This window comes from Martes martes (assembly GCF_963455335.1).
Source record: "Martes martes genome assembly, chromosome: 16".
Taxonomy (NCBI): domain Eukaryota; kingdom Metazoa; phylum Chordata; class Mammalia; order Carnivora; family Mustelidae; genus Martes; species Martes martes.
Window position 1 is genome coordinate 59,082,991 of NC_137904.1, and position 15,499 is coordinate 59,098,489.

Sequence of the window (15,499 nt, forward strand, 5' to 3'; positions counted from 1 at the left end):
TGGAGGAAGTGAGCAAGTCTCCAGCCTGAACACAGCAACAGGACCTTTGGAGGAGGGTTGGGGAGAAACAACAGCCCCCGGGACAGGCCATGCCCACCCCTCACACTCCCATTCAGCTCTAACGAGCCTGTCATCTATTCCCGGGGGCTCCAGCACCCCCCTTCCTCTGGGGCTGGCCTCCCACAAATCCACACGCCCTTGGGGCCATTCAGGTGGGGGAGGCTCAAGGGTTCTGGGACCCCTTGCTGGTACCTCCAGGCTACACCTCTGCTGTTGAGTGTGGACAGGCTTTCAAAGGAGAAGACCACATGGTCTTAGCTTCTGGGAGGAGGGGGTGGCTTCAGGGCTGGCGACTGTGAGGACCTCACGGCCCCACGGTGGGTTGTGGCAACTTGGCAATTAATTCATTTTGGTCTGGAGAGGAGCCTCCTGTTACCTGCAGAGAAAGACACAGAAACAGACTTCAGGTAAGGGCCTTCAAGACCATTTTAAACCAACACCAGCCTTTTGATCAAGCAGTCCTCTCCTGACAGGCTAATGGTCTGGGATGGGGCCCCTGGCCAGGGGGTGTCTTCCCCATCCCCTGAACTCTAAACCAGCCTGCCTCCCCACACCCACCCCTGCCCAGCTGTGCAGGGTAAAGGCCATAGACACCAAAAGGAGGCGGCAGCATTTGCTGGGGTTGTGGGATGCCACGAGAAAGGGGTCGGGGGAGAACCAGACCACCAGTGTGGTAGCAGACTTGAACTCCCCCTGATTGCTTTTGAATGTGACGGCTCTCCTCCCATGGGAGTCACCAGGCTCTGGAGCCGCACAGACCAGGGATCAAGCCCAGGCTCTGCACCAGGCAGCAGCAGGACCTTGGGGTGAGCTGCTGGAAACCTCTGAGCCTCCACTTGCTCTCCTGGAAAATGGGGTGACGCAGCCCCCGCACGTGGGAGCTGGGGGGGGACTCAGTGAGAGGCCATGTAGGGCCATCTCTAGCACCCGGCGGATGGGAGGGCCCAAAGCGTCCTGGCTGTGATTACTCTGACTACTTACTGTTTGGCATCCACAAAGACATCCATTTTGGGGGCATTCTGATATCTCCAAAATCAAGGAACCTTTTACATTAGCTGGGATAAGAAGACCTCCAGTGCTCATTCAATTGGCAGCTTCTTTTTCAGAATTGGGGGCAAGCAAATTAAGTGGGACCTCTTGTCTTGGATGAGGACTTAGATTTTAGGAAATAGGGTATCACACACACGCACACTCCTGAAAAGGCAGATCCTCCCCCAACCCCCACCCCACCCTGCCCCACACCTCCCTAACGCCTTCGGGCCCTATCTCCCCAGGTCCCCAAGGCTGGGGCACTCACAACTCCGTGTCCTCCAGGGCCGGCGGGCGTTCCAGCGCCTGCCTCCTCCTCCTCACGGCCCCCAGAATCTTCTTGCGGGGCCCCAGGGGGACGCTGATGCTGCGGAGGTCAAGGTCGGAGCATAGCATCAAGGCCTCGAGGTCAATCTTCTCCTGCCGCAGGAGGGAGGCGAAGTCCTCCATGTGCAGGGAAGCCAAGAAGGTCTCCAGCGGGCTCGTCTCGGGCTCCAGGTCCTCATCCAGGCCCAAGTCCAGCTCGTCCCAGGGCAGCTCCTCCCCGCAGCTGCGGTCCTGCAGGCTGTTGGCACTGCCCAGGCTGTCGTCGTCCAGGCTGGGGGAGCTCTGCAACCGGCCTCGCGGGCCGCCCCCGCCGTCCAGCGCCGCGTCCTCGCGGCCCAGCCCGTGCAGCCCGCTGCTCAAGTAGTTCCTGCGGAACACCATGGTGCCCAGGCCGGGGCGGGTAAACAGGGAGTCGTGGCCTGAGTCGGTGCTGACCTCCGAGTGGGCCGGCTCGGCCGCCAGCGTGGCACGGGAGACGCTGTCCTCATCGGAGAGGAACATGTCCCGGAGCGGGGAGCGGCCCCACTCCTTGGGGTTGGCGTAGGTGCCCTGGCGCACGAACATCACGTCGCTGCCCAGCTGCAGGCCCGAGAGCGAGCGCACGCTCTTGCGGCCGTCCTCGGAGATCTTGAAGGTGCCCTCGCCGCCCTGCTTGCGCCGCTCCAGCTTCCGCTGGATCTTGGCCTTGCCCCTGGCCGTGCCGTGCAGCGTGGCCTGCGAGTAGGGCAGCTGGCTGCCCAGCGCCAGGTGCTGCAGCCGGCGGCTCAGGGTGCTGGACGTGAGGCTGGAGAAGCTGAGCGCGTCCGAGCGCTCGGCCAGCTCGCGCCGGTAGCGCCGCTCCATGCGCTCGTGGTGCTTGCGCTGCATCTTGGCGCACTCGCGGATGCGCCGCTCGGCCTCGCGGAAGGCCTTGTCCTTCAGCTTGCCCACCAGCTTGGGGTTGAGGCTGCTCTGCTTGGCCGCGATGGAGTCCAGGTAGCGCACGCACTCCATGTGGCCCTTCATGGCGGCCATGTCCAGCGGCGTGTGGTAGTCGTTGTCCAGGCACCAGATGTTGGCCCCGAAGGACACCAGGAAGGAGAGGCAGTGCAGGTGGCCATTGGAAGCTGCCAGGTGCAGGGGCGTGTTGCCCCAGATGTCGCACTTGTCGGGGTCACCCCTGCAGGGAGGACACGCAGGGAGGGGTGATGAGCCAACACAGTTTCGGGCTCTGGCTGCAGGAGCGGGGAGCTCCGGGCCTGAGCTGCCCCATGGGCATCCCAGCGGGACCCCAGGGCCTGAGATGTCTCCTCTGACTCCAGGAGACGTCGGACGGACCTGGGAGCGGGGGCGGGGGTGGAGGGCGGTGAAGGCGGAAATGGCCCCAGACCCGCAGGGGGCGGGGCGACCGAAAAGGCGGGGCCAGGGCGGGGCCTTCCCCAAGAGAACTGATGGCTGGGAATCTCAGGGGATAAATATTTGATGCCCAGAGAGAAAGGAGTGAATTATTCATGGAGCCCAGCGGGGAGCTGTCCCAGAGAGGTGGTGGGCCAGGGCCGAGTCTGGGTCTCTAGGCAGGCGTGGTGGTGAGTGTGGCTGCGGGTGTAGGGGTGACCCTAAGAGAGGGCACAAGAGAGTGGTGGGTGCCGAGCCTGAGCCCTGGGTGAGTGTGTGTAAGGGTGTGTGCCTGCGTGTCGGCGGGCACGGCCATGTCTGCAGGGAGCAGGGCCAGGCCTGGCAAGGCTGCGTGTGAGAGCAGGTGTCGGGTCTTGGCCTGGGCTGGGAGGGGAGCGTGGGGGCAGCCAGGACCAAGGGGGAGGAGGAGGCAAGTCTGCAACCCAGGCCCAGCGGCCCTTCCTTCCCCGGGGCTGCCCCATCTTTGGGAGCCTTGTCAGACAGGCTGGCCTGTGCCTGCCCAGGGAACCCACCCAGCACCCTCCAACACCCTCCACACCAGATTGTGCTCCCTTGGGCATGCTCCAGCAGGCTCCTCCAAGCTTTCCCCTTCCACAGAGGCCTGGCTCAGCATCTCTGCCTCACACTAATGAGGCCACGAGCCCACCCCGCAGAGCTGGAGGAAGAATCACCCCCTTGTCTCAGCAGCTCCCCCCACAAACCCCCCCTCACTTCCCCTATTGGTCACCAAGTCCTGCAGGACAATGTGGCAAGGAGCTGCTTGGCATCTGGCCCACACTCCATCCAGTACTAGCCTTTGCTCTCTGTAGGAGCTGGGGGACTTGGTGTACCAGGAAGGCACTCTTCTCCCCTCCCGTGGACCTCTCTGATGGGGGGCAGTATGGCAGGACCGCTGTGTGCTCTCTTGGTGTGGGAAGGGGCCAGTCTGGGCTTCTCAGAACATGGCTCAGCAGCCTGGTCTTAAGGGCTGCTCCCACCTGCTGCTGGACTGGGAAGTGGCATCAGAGGGAGGGCAAAGGGGTTCCCCACCCACCACATGCTCAGGCCACAGGCCAGCATCTGGCACTGAGACCAGCTGGGCCCCTTTTCCTCCACCATGATTTCCCAGGGCCTAAGATGTTCCTGTGAACCCTCCTGGGGCATGTCTTCTTGGGGAATGTCTTCCACTCCTTTTCCCTGCCCAGGCTGCCCGGGTGTCCAGTTCAACCAGGTGACCTCTCTGTATAAAACTGCGGAGGCTGGCGAAGTTGTCCACAGGGTCCTTCAGACCCAGGAGCCCACGTCAGTGGCCCTGGACCCTGACTTCCTTCATTGCTACCTTCAAACCCCTTTCCTGGCCCTGACCCCCTGGACTCTAGGCCCACGGCTCCCCCCAGACAACTCCTGAAGGAGGGAGAGGGAGCCTGCTATGAGGGGAGGGACACAGAGGGAGTTAATGAGGCGGCTGTACCCACTGACATTTGGTGCTGTGGACAGCGCCCATAAATCCCAAGAATGAGCTGGGAGAGAGCTGGGCGAGCCCCAGCCTGTGAGGAGGTGCAGCTCTGGGTAGGAGAGCCCCTTGGACCGCAGGCTGGGGAGTGGACACTAAGGAGCCTCTCCTCGCACCGCCTGTGCCCCTTCTCTCCCTCCCCCCTTACTTCCAGGCCCTACCCACCCAGGAGACCTCTTCCGCTTTCCCTTCACTCTTCAGCCCCTCCCATAATCATGGGCCCCCCAACCCAGTCCCTCTGCTCCTAGCCCCACATCCGGATCACAAGTGTCACATACCTCAAGTTGTGCCCCCTCCCAGTGCCAGCCTCCAGGGTCTCACCTTAGGGTCAGCGGGGTAGAGAAGAGGGCAGCTCAGAGGAGAGAGGGGGAAGATACGTTGGGGTCTTGGGGAGTGTGTCTCAGGGGACCGGAGGGACCTGAAGGCTCTCTTCCCCTTCCACTGGGGGGCTTAGGCAGGGACAGGGTGGGTACTCACCCTCGGCTCACGATGACACGCAGCGACTCCAGGTTGCCATGGTAGGCAGCCCAGAGAGTGGGAGTCATGCCATCCTCATCGGGGGCGTTCAGCTCCTTCCTGGTGGCCTCTTTGAGGAGCTCCAGGTAGCCGTCCCGGGCCGCCCGGTGGTACTGGTCGTTCATGGCGCCTGGCTTGGACAGGGTGGGCAGGGGGCGCGGGGAAATGCCCCCCGCGGGGGAGGGCGGCGGGGTTAGGGCTGAGGCATGGGTTTGGGGGAGGGGGCCGAGCAGGGGCCGGGGCCGCCAGCCCCCGCTGCCGCAGACGGAGGTTGCGGAGCGCCAGAGCCGCAGCTACTCGGACATCTGAGCCGCTCGCCCCGGGTGGGAGGGGGGAAGGATCTCCCGCGGCCCAGGGAGCCGCCCCCGGGTTGCCCCTGGGTCCTAAACACCCTGCTCCCGAGCGCACAGGGGTGACCCACGCCCTGCCCTCGCTCCAAAAGTGGTGACCCCAGCGCCCCGCCCCATGAGGCCCGGTCTGGGGACAGTGCGGGTGGGGGGGTCTGTCCCTGCGGCTCCCGATGTCTTCACCGTCGAAGGAAAGGGTGTCTGCGGGCAGTCAGGATCCCTAGAACAGAGGCTTGGGACCGGTAGGAGGACTGACGCCCAGACAGCGAGTAGCTCCCCCTCCCCCCGGCAGTCCCGGCGGCCCCTCGCGCGCGCGGGGTCGGCGAGCCGCGGCCCAGCAGGGGGCGCCCGAAGACTGGACGCGGACTCGGCGCGCGGCTGGAGAACTTCTACCCAAACCCGACTTCGCAGCTTCCAGCGGAGCAGAAGGCTGCGGGGAGGGATAGAGGGAGAAGGAACTTCGGTCTCTGTGAGGGTGTCGGGGAAAGGGGCACTGGGGTCCCGATCTTGGGGCAGCAACAGAGGAGCACGAAGGTATAGGGTGCGCCGGGTCTGGGAGGGTGTCGGGGTGCCCGCGGGCCCCTGGGGAGTCTATCGAGCAGCAGCCCTCGGGGCGGCGGGGACTGCGGGGCGCGAGGGCGCGGTGGGCGCCGGGGGCGGGGTGCCCTCTGGGTGCCGCAGTGCAGGGCTGCGCCCAAGCCTGGCCGCGCCAAGGTGACGGGACGGCGCGGGAGGGGGCGCCCGTTAACGGGTAAATATAAATCTTACCTTATCTTGCTCCCGCTCTCTGTTCCCTAAATTCAGCTCGGAGAAAAGATGGATCATGTGAGCGGGACTGAGAGATTTATGGAGCTGAGCTCCCGCGGCTGTAAATCACCCTGCCCGCCCCGGTATAAAGCGCCCGTCCAGCCCGGTGTGGGAGAGAGGAGACGCTCGCCGCCCCCTGACCCCCAGCTCAGCGCGGTCTCCCGGCCCAGCCAGGTGGGTGCCCGGACCAGACGGTCGACGGGCGGGGGAGTGGGGACGTTGGACGGGGTCCGACTGGGCTGCCGCCGCTTCTCCTTCCCTCCGCCGTCGAGCCAGAAACCCGAAGGGCTGGCTTTTCTCTTCCCTTTCCCCAGCGCTTCCTCCGCCCCCCGCAACCTCCACCCTCCGGGTGAGGAACTTCTCGGTTCCTAAATCTAGGGATAAGGTGGGGGAAGGAGAGCCCTCGGGGTTGACCTGGGGTCCTGTCCGCTCTTCCTCCACAGTGACCCGTCCAACCTCCTCCAGTCGCCCCTGCCATGTCCGAGGAGTCGGCCCCGGGCCCCAAGGAGAGCCCGCCGGCCGAGCCACGGGCAGGCTCCCGCGAGGTGTGGAAGAAGGGCGGCCGCCTTCTGTCGGTGCTGCTGGCCGTGAACGTGCTGCTCCTCGCCTGCACGCTCATCAGTGGCGGCGCCTTCAACAAGGTAGCGGTGTATGACACCGACGTGTTCGCGCTGCTCACCACCATGATGCTGCTCGCCTCCCTCTGGATCCTCTTCTACCTCCTGCGGACCGTGCGCTGCCCCAACGCCGTCCCCTACCGGGACGCGCACGCCGGCCCCATCTGGCTCCGAGGTGCCAGGGGAGGTGGGGCGGGGGAGGCGTGGGGGGGCAGGAGAGGAGCCAGAGGCTGGGACTCTCAGAGGAATTGTGGAGCGCGCGTCAAGGGAGGGGGCTGAGAAATTCCCAGGGGGCCAGATGTGGCTGGAGATGAGATAGGCTGCGGCTAAAAGAGAAGAGGAAGGAATAGCCTTGAAAGAAGAATGAAGCGAGGGATGGAGGGGGACTTCTTTGCTCTTCCCAAAGACTGAAAAGGGGGTGGTCATGGGACAGCCTTAGAGGGAGAGCTGAGGACAGATGAAGCTGCAACTGAAAGAGCCCACTGAGGGCCGTTCTTCCCCCAATCCAAGCAGCCCCAAAGAGACAGGGCTCCCATCCATCCATCCATCCACCCACTCAATCCTATACTCATTCTCCATCCGTCCATTCACGTTCAATGCATCCATTCACCCACCTACCCCACCGTCCACACATCATCCAACTCTCCACCTCTCCATCCATCCCTCCACCCACCCAACCGTCAACTGCCCATCTAGTCATTCATCCTCAGATCTACAAACCATCCTCTCTGACCCCCCACCCCACCCCTCATTCCCAGGTGGGCTGGTGCTGTTTGGGATCTGCACTCTTGTCATGGATGTCTTCAAGACTGGCTACTACTCCAGTTTCTTTGAGTGCCAGTCGGCCATCAAGATCCTGCACCCTCTCACCCAGGCTGTGTTTGTCATCGTCCAGGTGGGTGGGAGGAGTGTTCTCGAGTGTGGTGGAAAGGAGCCAACACCTGGCATGAGGTCTGGAGATCTCTACTCTTCTACCCTGAGCAATCAAGTAAGGTGGGGATAGGACTATAGCGTGGATCACATGAGTCCATAAATCTGGAAGCACTTGGTAATGAAGTCATATCCAGATGTGAGCTCCTACTTAGGGGCCCTGTGATTTTCATTTCAACCCAAGCGGTGCTGGTATTAACATCTAGGATGTCTGAGCTGGGGTAGCTGCCATGCCTCCTCGAACCTGGCTCACCCTCTCTGGGTGCCTGTAGAGGACATCAGTCTCAGCCCAGGGTCCTGGGGTGGGCATGGCCGGTTTGGCCTCAGCTACTGCCCATAGGTTCTATATCTGTTCAGGAAATAGGGTATCCTGTACCTGGGATTTTTCAAACAAGTTCAAGGATATGTATTTTTATTTGTTGCACACACAACACTCTGAAAGATCTCCTGATTGAGTTGAGGCAGGACTGGTCTTACATGGGACCGGAACGGATCTCATTCCTGCACCACCACCGGAATACCACACGTAGGGTTCCCTCTCCTGAAACATCGGCCCTGCTGTGCAGATTTCCACAATTCAACACGTTTATGACTTTGGTACTTACAATAGTGTTACACTTTTTCAGCTCATGGGTTTGAAGAATACTCAGGTAAAGCAAAAATACAGATGCCCCCACATCAACAAATACCATGACAAGGATTTATTGGTAACTAGGGAAGGGTTGCAGGACAGCAAAGGATGGGAATGGGGCAGGGAATGTTGCCAAAGGGAGGCGAGAAGCCACCAGAGACTCTCTCTACCTTGGACAAGACCCAGCCTCAGACTGGACTTGCTCCCAGGAATAAGTAACTAGATGGTCAAACTCTACCTGAAAACAACAGTAACAACAAACAAACAAACACCAAGAGTTTACAGGTAACATTTTGCAAATTCTGAAAGAACAGAACTATTTTATACAAATCATTCCAGAGAAAGAGAGAAAGTTCCTTATTCTTTTTGTAAAGCTAAGATAAACTCGGTAGGTTAGTATGGGGGCTCTTGAGGTGGAGGGAACATACTGCTGGGTTTGGACACGGGCACTCCAGAGTCAATGACCTCCTCCACACTCTCTCAACACAGACTTACTTTCTCTGGGTCTCCTCGAAAGACTGTATTCACGTCCATCTGGATCTGACCCGGTGAGTGCTGGCCCCACAGCTCAACATCCGTGCTCCCCTGGGGATGAGCTTTCCAACCTGGGGCCGGGGTCTTTTTTCTGCACCCCGGGTGGGGTTTCAGCCAAGGCCCCCTTGCTCTGTCAGCCAATTTCACCAGTCTGTGCTGTGTGGTGTGTATGTGTGTGTGCCTACACACTCATACCTGTGTGTTTTGGTGACATGGGTTATACAGTGCACTGTATGTGCTTTCCTCTAGGAGAGGGAGCGGCAGTGGCCTGAGCCCCTGGACATCCCCTGGCCCTCTCCTGGGTGGCATCCTGGCCAGACTAAGTTTTCCTTCCAAACTCAGCCTCTCTGTTCACCCTGCTTTCTTGCTTCCCAACGTCATCTCCCAGTATAGCTCCCCAGCTTTCCATCTCCCCAGGGACCCACGATGGGCCAGCCTCTCACTGGCCTCTCTGCTCCCCCTTCCCAAACAGGTGTGGTCTCATGTTCACCCTCACCACAAACCTGGCCATCTGGATGGCAGCTGTGGTGGATGAGTCCGTGCACCAGACCCACTCCTATGATAGTTCCCACAGCAACACCAGCCACCTTCGCCTGGCCCTTGACCGTGAGTATCCATCCCAGATGAAACCCAGTCCAGGGACTTCCAGGCTTTTGGCTGGGTGCTCGTCTCCCTCGCCCCCATGAGAGAGGAGAGCCTCTCCCTGCTCCAGGCTCCACCTCTGAAGAAGGGTAGGTGTAGGTGACACCGGAGGGATGGTGTCAGGGGACATCTTCTCTTTCTGGAGGATGCAGCCTTGGCCCCACTGTTCAGGTCTCCATCCCACCGAAGAACAGATTTGGGCTCCAGATGAAAGGATGAGTGTGATCAAAATGAAGGAGGAGAAAAGGGAGACAGAATAGCTCAATAGTGGATGCATGGGACAGAGTCTGTCAAGGAGGAGGTAGAAATAATAATCACAATAACAATAGTGACACTTTACTGATATGTCAGGTGCTGTGCTAAGTGTCCTAAACACTCTACCATACTTAACTCTCACAACTTCCCCATGAGATGGGTACTACGTTTGTGTTTTGTGTGTGTGTGTGTGTGTGTTTAAGAGAAAGAGATAGAGAGTGGGAGAGGGGTGGGGGAAGGGGGCAGAGGGAGGAAGAGAACCGTAAGCAGACTCTGCACTGAGCCCATTGTGAGACTGCACTCAGTCTCACAACCCTGAGATCATGACCTGAGCCGAGATCAAGAGTCAGAGGCTTAACCAACTGAGCCCGGAGATGAGTACTGTCAGTATTCCCATTTTATAGATACAGAAACTAAGGCATAAAAGGTTAAATGGAGCTTGAAGTTGGGAGAACTAGTGTTGAGATCCGTGTTTGCTTTGAACCAATAGGATACACTGAGAAAGAATAGGATCCACAGGCCCCCTGGTCCTAGTTCCCTGGACTTCTGTAGGGCCCCCCTCCCCCACCAACCAGGCCAGATGACTAAGTCCATCTGGATTTTGCCTGAAGACACACGCACTCCCGGTATGGAAGGGTCCAGTCACAGAAAGCATAGAGCGGAAGACCCCAGCCCAGCGGGACTGATAAAGGACCACCTTGCACATACAGAGGGTTCCTGAGGATGGTTAAAACCAACCCAGAGGGGGTGCCTGGGTGGCTCAGTTGGTTAAGTGTCGGACTCTTGATTTTGGCTCAGGTCATGATCTCAGGGTCATGAGACTGAGCCCTGCATCCGGCTCTGAGTTGGGTGAGTGTGGAGCCTGCTTAAGATTCTCTCTCTCTCTCTCCCTCTGCTCCTCTCCCTGCACACATGCATACTCGCTCTCTCTCTCTTTCTAAAACAAAGCAAAACCAAAAAAACAACCCAGAGAGGTGGCCAACTTAACATGCTGGGGCCCTGGGGTGCCGAGAGGCCTCCTAGGAAGGTAGCCACCTTACCTCGGTGAGCCTCAGTTTCTGCATTGGCAAAACCAGTGGGAATAGTTCTGGGAATCCAAAGAGATGTTTGCCAAGATCCAAGGCATTCTATCGAGCACACTCTGGACACAGGACAAGATTGCTGTGCGTGTGCTACAAGCCAAAATGATGGGAGGTCACAGGAGACACCCACCCAAAGCAGCTCACACTCTGGGCTGAGTCAGATGCCAGGGAGAGAGAGCTACGAGGAAGCTTGAACACTTGGGGTTCCCAAGAGGGCCACCATCTATCAGGAACAGAACCTTGCCTATCGTGGAGAGCCCGGGGTGATGACTGGTTGGGAAGGATTGGAAATGTCTACCTGCAGGAACAGAATGGGGTGCAGCAGGCAGAATCTGCAGTTCCGATTTTTGTTAATTGAGCACTGACTGTTTACTGATGCGTCCCAGTCTCTGGCACATAGTAGGTGCTTAGTAAATACTCGTGGAATGAATGCTCATGCCGGGCCCTGTGCAAGCATTTCGGGATATGGAGGTGAATAGGGCAGATGGTGATTCCACGGGGACAAAGGTCACAGGGGAGAGGAGCAGCGCTCCCCCAGGAAGGCGGGAGGGCGGTCCAGCTCTGTGCCTCTCTCCCCACAGCGGAGCGTGCGGGCAGCTCGGTGGGAGGAGACTGTCCCTGCAACACAGCCATCTGCCAGATCTTCCAGCAGGGTTACTTCTACCTGTATCCCTTCAACATTGAGTACAGCCTGTTTGCTTCCACCATGCTGTACGTCATGTGGAAGAATGTGGGCAGGCTGCTGGCCTCCTCGACCCACGGCCACGGCCACACCCCTTCCCGGGTCAGTCTCTTCCGGGAGACCCTTTTCGCTGGCCCGATCCTGGGCCTGATGCTCTTCGTGGTGGGGCTGGCCGTCTTCATCATCTACGAGGTCCAAGTGAGTGCGGAAGGGGGCCGCCTCCAGCAGGCCCTGGTCATCTACTACAGCTTCAACATCATCTGTCTGGGGCTCATGACCTTGGTCAGCCTGAGCGGCTCGGTCATCTACCGCTTTGATCGCCGGGCCATGGATCACCATAAGAACCCCACTCGCACCCTGGATGTGGCGTTGCTGATGGGTGCCGCCCTGGGCCAGTACGCTATCTCCTACTACTCTATCGTAGCCGTGGTGGTGGGCACACCCCGGGACCTGCTGGGGGCGCTCAACCTAGCCCACGCTCTACTCATGATTGCCCAGCACACCTTCCAGAATGTGTTCATCATCGAGAGCCTCCACCGGGGACCGCCCGGGGCTGAGCCCCATGATACCACCCCCAAGGAGCCCTGCCATGGTCTTACCTTTGCCAACCTGGATGCCCTCCACACCTTGCCTGGCTGCCCACCCACTCCTAGGCTGGTTGGCACCAACCCCGTGGGCCCTCAGGAAGCAGTGGCCATCCTCTTGGCCCCCAGGGGCCACTGGAGACGCCGGTGCCTGAAGGACATTTCTCTGTTTCTCCTGCTCTGCAATGTCATCGTGAGTAACCGGCGGTCGCGGGGCAGGGGGAGGTGGGAAGGGGCTGAGGGGAAGAGAAGGCCGAGGAAGGATTCTCTTTCAGGCTCATTCACGGGCCCTTCTCTGTCTTGCCCCCAGCCCACTGGAGAAGCCTACAGCTCTCTAGGAGAGAAGCAGGTTCAGAGAGGGTCAGATGAAGTCCCCGGGGCAAACAGCATCCCAGGGCACAGAGAGAGCACGAGATCCCAGCCTTCTGGCCTCTAGGCTGCAGATGGAACTGGAGGGGTCCCCGGGAATGCTGACACGGGGGCTGGGCGGAAGTGAGAGGGAGCTGTGAAGTGATGTAGAGGGAGGGTGCCCTCAGCCCTAGGTGGAAGGTGTGACTGCTCCTGGGAACTTGTGACCAGCCCACTTCTCAGAATAATTGGAGCAGCAGCAGGAAGTAGCAGAGACCAGCCCAAGTGCGAGCGCGCTCTTCGAGGGCGGCAGAGGGCTGGCCGGGAAGTAGGGGGGCGGGGGGGGGGGGGCATTCGCAACAGCGCCCCCTCCCGGCTAATTCAGCAGAACCGCTTCCTAAGAGAAACAGTGGGTTAGCAACAGACTTCATCCCAGGGCAGAAACACTCCCCAGGAAGACACACACCCCAGTAAAAGAATACCCCTCCGGCGGCTACAGCCCAATAGAGAAACGCTCCAGTGTGGATGAAATCCTCAGGGGAGAAATTTCTAATATGCAAACATGTACGCATGTGAGTACATCCCAAATAAAGAGCAGCTCTACCGAAGTTTCACTCAGTATAAAAATGGCCCTTTCAGCTACAACACCCAACAGAAACATATCCCTAATATACAAACAAACACCCTTTTTAAAAAAAAGATTTTATTTATTTATGTGACAGGCAGAGATCACAAGTAGGCAGAGAGGCAGGCAGAGAGAGAGGAGGAAGCAGGCTCCCTGCTGAGCAGAGAGACCAATGTGGAGCTCGATTCCAGGACCCCAGGATCATGACCTGAGCTGAAGGCAGAGGCTTTAACCTGCTGAGCCACCCAGGCGCCCCCAAACAAACACCCTTAATGTGGGTCTGTCCCAATGTAGAGCATGTCTGCAGAGGGATTCCACCCAGAGCATAAAATACACGAATGACCCTGACCTGGGTGCGTTTTTAGTGTGTTCCCACTGTGAATATTGCCCAGCCTGCAGGTAATCGGTTTTAAAAAGAAAAAAAGGGGGGTGGTGGTGATCACCATTCTCTGACCCTCCAGTAGAAGCAATAAAGCTCAAAACCTCCTTAAATCTTGGGCCAGCCTGGGAGCCTCCCCCGCCCCTCCCCGCGCCCCCCCCACCCCCCCACCCCCACCTGGCCCTGCCCTCGCCTCCCCCACCCCCACCCAGGGCCCCGTCCTGCAGGCTGGGAGCCACCTTCTGGATGTTTTGCTCAGGGTATCTGCTCCTGGGTCAATCTAGGAGCATCATCTCCGACTCCATTTCAGAGGACAGAAATAGTCTCCAAAAGGAGCCACGCATGTTCAAGGACAGTCAGCTGGGATTGGGGAGGGTGGGGGGCCTCCCTAGAAGCCATTGTTGTTTGCCTCATACCCCACACCTGGACCGTCTGAGCTCCCGCGAACGATGAAGCAGGCTTCCATCGTTTACATCCTCCCAGACCTGGGAAAGGAGCGGAGCTGGAGAACGGAGCTTATGGAGGGTGGGAGTGGAGTTCACTTCTGGCTGAATCCTGACACCCCTGCCCTGGGCCTGTCTGATTCTCCCACCGCCCTGCACACATCTGTCCAGGAGCAAGCCGCTGATTTTAGGCATTTGTGCCAAATTCTCACATCATCTATCTTCTCCTCCTCCCCATCTGACAAATGAGCCATAATAACAGGGTAGGAGAAGGGATCACAGAGGGGGCCCCAGCCTGGGCATGGGCAAGTTCAGTTGGGCCCATTTTCTGAGCTCCTTAGTGAGCACCAAACCCTGCCCAAGATCCTGAGGTTCCCCACTCACCAGCCCCCAGCCCTTGCTGTCTAACAAACTAGAGGGCTGGGACCCCCATCCTGTCACCCCCCTCCCCCAGCTAAGTCCACAGCAATGACATGCAAGTGGCCAGTCTGGGCCAGGTCCTGACACCCCCCTCTCTCACCACAGCTGTGGATCATGCCTGCCTTCGGAGCCCGCCCTCACTTCAGCAACACCGTGGAGGTCGACTTTTATGGCTACTCACTCTGGGCGGCCATCGTCAACATCTGTCTGCCCTTCGGCATCTTCTACCGCATGCACGCTGTCTCCAGCCTGCTGGAGGTCTACGTGTTGTCCTGAAGCCCCTGAGAGACACGTAGCGGTGGGGCTCGGCTCACGTGCCCACTCAGAGACACCCCCCAGGAAAGAACCCCAGGCTGGCAGTCACTGTGCCACATTACCACCTATCCCCCCACCCTCCCACCCTGCCCCAGGGGCCCCAGGGTAGAATCTGCACCAAAGTTATTTTTCCAGGATGAGTTTTTACATCACAATCAGGACATACCCACCCACCCCAGCAGATTCTGCAGCATGGAGTGGGTGGGGAGGAGAGACCTCTCCCTAGAGCAGCCAGGACCAGGCAAGGTCAGCAAGTGTCTGGGATTCTGGCCCCACCCCTGATCCCGGCTGTGTGGCCTGGCCAGGACTGCTGTCTGGAGGTGGAACTGCCTCCAGTTTGCCCCCTGCCCCCCACTTCTTGTCTCAGCCTCCCCATCTGAGACAATTGCAGGAGAGGATCTTGGGGCTCAGAGCGGGAAGGAACCCTGGAGATTTTCAGCTCTCAAGCTTTTCAGTGAGTTGCAGGTGGTTACAGACTAGTAAGTACCTGGGTGGCTGGGAGGGACTGGACAGAGTATGCAGGCTGCCATCTTCCTCTTCCCCTTATCCTCAAAGGCCAAATACATTTGTTTATGTGTTCCACGAAGCAAGAAAGGTTAGGAAAGACTGACCTAGCCCAACTAGGTCGCTTTACCTCTCTTTTTACAAAGGAAACTGAGGCCCAGAGAGGTAAAGTGACTTGCCCAAGGTCACAGAGCTAAAGAGAGCCAGAACCTTTCTACTAAGAATAATAATTTTCAAACAGCAGAACTTCTTTTTCTTTAAATAAAATATTTCAGGAACCCAAGTTTGTAACACAAACAGGGGTGTTCTAGTTGAAGAGGTGTTGGGGGGGCAGGCACAGAACCTCACTGCATGGGACTTCCTCTTATCCACCACCCCCACTCCCTGGTGGGGCCGGGCCGAGGCAAAGTCCTAGGGTTTCTAATCCAGGAAAGGCACGGGATGAATTTAGCAGGGAGAGAACCTGAGAAAGCCAGGCAGAGACTGAAGAGGAGGCTTGCCAACTAGAAGAGGAGGAAAATTGGTGCCCGGCCAG

At 58.9% G+C, this 15,499-nt stretch overlaps 2 protein-coding genes across 2 annotated transcripts; one reads left to right on the forward strand and one right to left on the reverse strand.

Annotated features, from left to right (window-relative positions):
• Nucleotides 1-1,353: 1,353 nt before the first annotated feature.
• On the reverse strand, nucleotides 1,354-5,991 carry USH1G (USH1 protein network component sans; the record flags this gene model as incomplete). The annotated part of the gene is made up of 3 exons (XM_080826551.1): nucleotides 5,935-5,991; nucleotides 4,781-5,012; nucleotides 1,354-2,575 (listed from the first exon to the last, which is right to left on the reverse strand). Exons 2-3 carry the CDS (start codon nucleotides 4,942-4,944, stop codon nucleotides 1,354-1,356), a joined length of 1,386 nt encoding a protein of 461 aa, XP_080682677.1. The 5' UTR covers nucleotides 4,945-5,012; nucleotides 5,935-5,991.
• Nucleotides 5,992-6,449: 458 nt separating this feature from the next.
• On the forward strand, nucleotides 6,450-15,245 carry OTOP2 (otopetrin 2; the record flags this gene model as incomplete). Its single annotated transcript, XM_080827444.1, has 6 exons — nucleotides 6,450-6,765; nucleotides 7,349-7,485; nucleotides 8,641-8,699; nucleotides 9,158-9,291; nucleotides 11,246-12,123; nucleotides 14,251-15,245. The coding sequence occupies 6 exons, from the start codon at nucleotides 6,450-6,452 to the stop codon at nucleotides 14,419-14,421; spliced, it is 1,695 nt and encodes a 564-aa protein (XP_080683570.1). The 3' UTR covers nucleotides 14,422-15,245.
• Nucleotides 15,246-15,499: the final 254 nt, after the last annotated feature.